At 35.1% G+C, this 6,410-nt stretch overlaps 1 protein-coding gene across 1 annotated transcript; it reads left to right on the forward strand.

The window, feature by feature from the left end:
* On the forward strand, positions 1 to 1,113 carry LOC145616181 (uncharacterized). Its single transcript, XM_081670871.1, has one exon. The coding sequence runs from the start codon at positions 1 to 3 to the stop codon at positions 1,111 to 1,113; it is 1,113 nt and encodes a 370-aa protein (XP_081526997.1).
* Positions 1,114 to 6,410: the final 5,297 nt, after the last annotated feature.

Below are 6,410 nucleotides of genomic sequence, written 5' to 3' on the forward strand. Positions count from 1 at the left end.
ATGGAGCTGCAAGTTTGTGATTTGATTAATCATGATTTAATGGAGTGGCGTGAGGATGTGATTAGTGATAACTTTAGCGCCGCTGATAAAGCGTTAATTTTATCGATTCCCCTATCTTTTTGTCTAAAGAAAGATGTGATGTTTTGGTGGCCATCAAAGGAAGGTGAATACTCAGTGCGCTCGGGGTATTGGCTGGGCAAGGAGGGCGTTACAAGGATACATACACAACCCCCTGATGATGTTTGGAAGCTTATTTGGGGTTTAAAGATTCCTCCCAAGTTGACTCATTTCTTGTGGAAGGCGTGCAAAGGCTTCTTGGCTGTGAGGGAAAGGCTACATTACCGTCACTTAGTTGATAATAAGTTGTGCTCGATATGTGGAAACGGGGATGAAAATATTATACATGCCACATTTGACTGTACTGCAGCTAGGAGTATTTGGAATGCAAGTGCCTTCTCATCTCTAATTGATCAAGCCTCATCTACGTGTTTTAGTTCGAGGCTGCTATGGCTAGCTTCGAAGGTTAGTAGTGCTGAGTTGCGTGAGGTGGTTACTTTAGCCTGGGCAGCGTGGTGGTGTCGCAATCAGATTATCTTTGAAAATGCAAATTTATGTGCAGTGAGTATTGCTTCTAATATGATGAAATCGGTGCTCAAATATGGGGAGTATGCAAAGAGGGTATTTATGGGGCAAGGTGTCTCATGCCTGCCATCAACCACTGCTTGGGTAAGGCCGCACTCGGGTGTGGTAAAAATCAATTGTGATGCTCATTGTGGAAGTCAGACAGGTCTGGGAGTCGTGCTCAAGGACGAAGCTGGGGATCTGCTGGCTGCGGCTGTGCGAAAGGAAAGTGCTGGGTGGGAGTCCTCTGTGACTGAAGCTGCAACATGTCGGTTTGGGCTTCAAGTGGCTGCTAGATTGGGCTATGGGGCTGTCATTTTAGAGACGGATGCTCTAAGGGTCGTGAAGGGAGTCTTGAAGATGGATGGCAATTATACTCCTTTTTCCCTCTTGATTGATGATATTAATGTGCTTTCTCAAGGTTTTAATGTTTTCTCGAATTCTCAAGTAAAACGTGCGGGTAATACCTTAGCACACAATGTGGCTAGGTGAGACCTCAAAGGTTGTAATGAGTTTGTTTGCTTAAGTCCGTTTCCTCAAAGTTTATTAACTTTGGCGGAAATTGACCTCTATTAATAAAATTAGATGTAAGCCCGTGCGATGCACGGTTTTTAAATATTTCATTTTTGTATATTTTTTTTTTTTTTTGTAATTTCTTAATTTTTTGTTTTTTATTTTCTATTCTATTATTTTAACATTAATTTAAGATAAAAATATTTTGTTACGTTTTAAATTATTCTTATTCAAATTTTACGTATATAGAACTTGAATTTATAAATTGAAATAAATATTATCTCATTTATCGGATAGTTAGATAAAATCATTAAATCAAAATATATTTTTTAATTTCTAATTATTTGTTAAAATAATATAAATTCTAATGTAATAGATAATATTTGTTTTTTTTTCATTATTTAAATCTTAAATTACTATTTTTTGTTTTCAATTCTCAAATTTCATTTGTTAATTTTTTCTTAAATGACGACTGAAAATTTAAATTCTAAATTAATATATAAATCTAATTTTTCATTGGTCGAAATATTACTTTTGCTTATGTGGCGTGCGATGCACGAATTTTCATATACATTTTGTATATAAATATTTTTTTGGTGATATCTTAATTGTTTTCTTGCATTATAAGTTTTAAAATTTTGTATGAATATATCATATCATCAGATATTTACATAAAACCATTAACATCAAATGATAATTTATATTTTTTAAATATCAAAATATAATTTTTAGTTTTTTGAATAATATAAATCCTAATATCTAAAGATAATTTTGAGTTTTGTAACAAATATAAATGATAAAATTTAGTGTTCTTTAATAATTAAAATCCTAATAAATTACTATTCGTCGTTTTTACCTACGTGGCAAAAATTTCAAATTTCATTCGTCACTTTTGTTTAGGTGGCGAGTGCTTTTTTTAATTCTAAAATAAAATAAAAATCTAATTTTTAATTGGTTTCAAAAAAAAAAAAAAAAAGTTGGTTTGTTACAAGTTTTCCTTATGTTTATATTATTGTGAGTAATAATTTTTGGATGTTGGGCTTTTAAATGGGTCTGAAGTCGGGTATTAGGATCAGGTAATTGTGCTAGGTCTAAGGAGTCCGGTCAAATCCGGTTTGAACAAGGAAATTAGGTTGAACGAACATCAACTTCCCACAATCCCGCGCAATATATATGTCCTCCCTCTGATATAACACGCATAACTCCTCCTTTTTTTAATTGCTCCAAAAACACGCAAATATAGCTGCATACCTAAACTCCGAAAATCACTGAGGAAGAGGAAGCGGAAGCAGAAGCTGAAGCTGAAGCTGTTCTCATCGCAACACCATTATTCTGTAAGTTTTTCTGTAAATTTCTCTTTTAATCAAACAGTAACTTGTCTCCAATTTCTCTGAATTTGTCTCCAATTTCTGTAAATTGTTTTAAAATTTTAGCATAAATTTATATGTTAGATCACTGACAAAAAATAATCGACATAATTTTACATATGCCCATGAAATTTGAAATTGAGTAATTTAGGGGATTTATGATTGCTGCTTCGAAATTCCAATCATTGTTATTGTTATTGTTATTGTGTAATATAATAATATATACATGTAATATCTGTAGAATTTCCATGCTTAATTATACCAATGTTGGCGCTAAATTGCAGACTGATCCAACGCCTCCCACTATGGAGGATATCATCTTTGACATTTTTTCTGATGAAGTTATTATCGACTCTAAACCCGAAAAGTGTTCCATTCGTGTTCCCGCTCCCAGAGTGGTGTATGAACACCCTCAGGAGGTCGAATTGCGTAAAATATGCGCCGAAAAGTCCAGGAAGCTTGGAATTATCAGGAAACCTTATACTGCATATGACTTTCATTATCTAGGAACTCCTTTGATTGAATTGTCCTCTCTTTGCATACATCTTGATGACGGGAATCCGTCTTTTGATGTTTATGGTTTTATCTGCCTTGTTGACGATGATCATCATAAGGGTGGAGTGGAACACCTTTTCTTTCACCGTGATTTCAGTGATTCGGTCAATGTTAGTAGCAAGGATAAGCAACCTGCTACCCTTCATAGAACCATACTCCAAGGCCCTTTTCTGTTACCAGACCGTTTTAAGTTGAAATTGAAACTTGTAGACAAGATTCGAGATGTTGTTATCATTGATGCTGTTAACGTGTTTGATAAAGATGACATTGTTTACGACAAAGAACATCAGTTAACGTTTTCTGGGAATGGGAGTGGGATGGTCACTCTGAATTATATTATGCTTAAGTATGGACTCTTAGCTCGTGTGGCATTAACTGTTCTAAAAAACCATGGAAGGAGCATACGTGATAAAAGTGTTATCAATGACGTTGTTAGTGGTTTAAATGTTGGGGGTACCATCTCTGCTACCACTGTCATGGAGAGTGGGGAAGAAATATCACGCGTCATATTTGATCCAGACGACACTGGCATGTTCCTTACTCCGCATACATTGCTGCTTCCTGTGGCAGTACCCACATATTCCTTCCTTCGACTTAAAGCAGATTTAGTGGTTGACGGTCAGCCATCTGTTAGTGACTTTGCTTTGGAATTCATACCCACCAGCACGCTTGGAAGGAAAGAAATTGCAGGGCAGAAATGGCGTATTCTAGTGGTGGTGGATTGGCAATATCCAAATATATTTAATGATATGGACGAATGCTTTAGAAATTTTCAGATGATATCAAGAAGTTTAGTTGACTTTGAACCAGTTCCACCAGGTCTTCTCCAAAAGGACGTATTTTATGACCCTGATAAGTGTAGTACTGATTACCCTCCCGAACAAAGTCTACAACACTTTAGCTGTGGAAAAAAGACTACTGATCACTCCGAGCAAGGTTGCTTTCTTGAGTTGGACACTAAAGAGGATAATTCTGAAGGATCATCCCATGATAATATTGAGGAGCCTCAACGAAAGTGGTCCACGGTTGGTGCATTTGTTTCTTATTGCTGCTTCACCATAATTCCTGTTTTTATGTAATCTTTCAGTGTATGCAAGTCACCTAACCATAGCTTTTTATTCTTTTTTTTTTTTTTGGTTTCAGCTACTTCATGATGAATTACTGTCAGATGAGAGCAATCAGAGGTAAGTGACACTTAAATCCTATTCCAATTTTCTCCAAAACATTTTGTGTTTCTTCAATTAGTCTCTATTATTCATCAAATAAGCAATATAATTATACCGTTTGGTAGTGTAATTTAAACTAGTGGTGTGACAACTATAGTAGTTTTCTAGTTCTAATGGAAATTGGAGGTGGCTCATGCATTTACTGGTAGGAATGAGCTGAAAAAGTGTTATATTTTTTGGATTTAAAGATTTAATATATGAAAACATGGAAGAAATAATATTAGGAGTAAAACATAGAAGCAACGAGGGCCAAGGAGGTAAGGAGTATGTGTAAATATCTTTTGGGATCACTATAATGTGATCTCAAAACCATTGTTAACATTAAATTTGATATAAGAACTTTGAAAAGATCATATTAGGAATTTAGGATGCTTCGTAAAAATGTTTGATTGTTTGTTTAGATTTTTTGATGAGTAGTAAAGTGTGACTAATTGTTTGTTCTTCCTTAATTTTTCAGTATTCAGCACATTTTTAAGATATTGAAATATAATCGAAAGCTTGTGGAGGTTTTCTCGATTTATATTGGTTCTTTTGGTCGTTCTAGCGATGCTTTGCAACTCTGCGGGAAAATCTCAAGTTATGATTATTTTAACGTATATGAGATCTTTAAGAGAGACAAGATGAATCCTGTCAAGTTGCATCCCCATACAAGTGTAGTCCCAGTAGAGCAGCCTCATTGTAATGAAGCCTTTAGTGCACATTTTGGAATGTTTTTTGACCTCAAGGATGTTGAAGGGCGTGAAATTAGCAGAGGTTTTGTGGAATGGAATGCTCATTCGATTTATGGAATGAAAGACCAGCGGATCTGTTCGATTGTACGAGGCAGGCATGGGTTTGCAGCTGTTCATTATACAATCTTTGAGCATGGTGTATCAGCTAATCTGAAGGTTACTTTGCTGTCTGAGAAAAGTAGTGATGTTTGTCGAGTTCATGGGAAGATATGGGGTAGTTATAGCACCTACAAATACAAGAAAGTCTATGAAAAGGAATACTATCGAAGCATGATTTTTGAAAAGGGCAGGGCTGAGTATGTGGAGGTAGAGCCTTTGAAAGAACAGTTTGTGGAGGCAGGTGGTGGTGGAGGAGTACCGTTGTCGAAACGTAAAGTTGCTGTGCCAGTGAATGCTTCCTTCATTGTTGAAGTTGACTTAAATGTTGAAGGTGAGTATGGCGAGGCACTAAGAGGTATAGCAACTTTTAAGTATTTAAAGCCTAAACGTAATAAGATACGTTCTGAGGTGGTTAAAATTGAAGGCTGGAACTATAGCTTATTAGTGTGTGTGGGTTGGCATTGACAATACAATGTTAGTTATGGATATGATGTCTAGTGTTATATTGAGTCTAGAAACAGTTGGGACTAAGTTGTGTATGAGTTATTATTAATATGGATGTCAAGTAGATGGTTTCTTGTGATGCTTTATTTTGTTTGGAACTATTAATAGAAGACACTTTGCATCTTAAGTTAAAATTCACGACAATTATTGGAAAATCTACACATTTTGTGTGGAATCCAGGGTACTAAAGCAACTTTGTTCTGCTCAAAGTTTTAAGCTTCAAATTAGTACGTTATTGCAAATATTAATGATTAAACAGATTTGTTTTGCATCTGTTTGATTTTTTTTAGTCAACAACTAACGTCTTTGCCAAATTATATTTCTCAAAATAAATAAATTATATTTCTAATTTCATGACTGGTAAAATGCTGAACTGAATAGTGCAGTATAACACATGAATGAAGCAAGAAGTTTGCAAATATAGAGTATTTCATTGAATTCGATCATAGTTGTGTATGCTTAGTAATTAATTCGATCATTGTTGCCCTTAAGCAGCTATCAAATTTGATGGATCATGTAAAGGTTTAACCTATGTAGTAGGTGTTGGTAAATTAATCCATAAAGACTAAGTATAATTTTTCTCGACATCTTACCTGTGTAGTATAAGGATAGGTTTTTGTCTTGGATCAAATCAAATGCAAGCATATCTTGTTAACATTCATAAACTAAAATATGGTTGGACCTTCCATCAAAGGCTGTTTTGGCAACCAAACCAATCCCTCTAGTTGGATTCGATTGGCTTTGCCGCTCTCTATGACATGTAAATGTAATTTCCATCGATCGATACGGAGTAT

This window comes from Chenopodium album, chromosome 26 (assembly GCF_948465745.1).
Source record: "Chenopodium album chromosome 26, dcCheAlbu1.1, whole genome shotgun sequence".
Classification (NCBI taxonomy): Eukaryota; Viridiplantae; Streptophyta; class Magnoliopsida; order Caryophyllales; family Amaranthaceae; genus Chenopodium; species Chenopodium album.

Bases quoted from the DNA above. Each gene is read 5' to 3' on its own strand.
- LOC145616181 (XM_081670871.1), top strand. From the start codon at position 1: ATGGAGCTGCAAGTTTGTGATTTGATTAATCATGATTTAATGGAGTGG.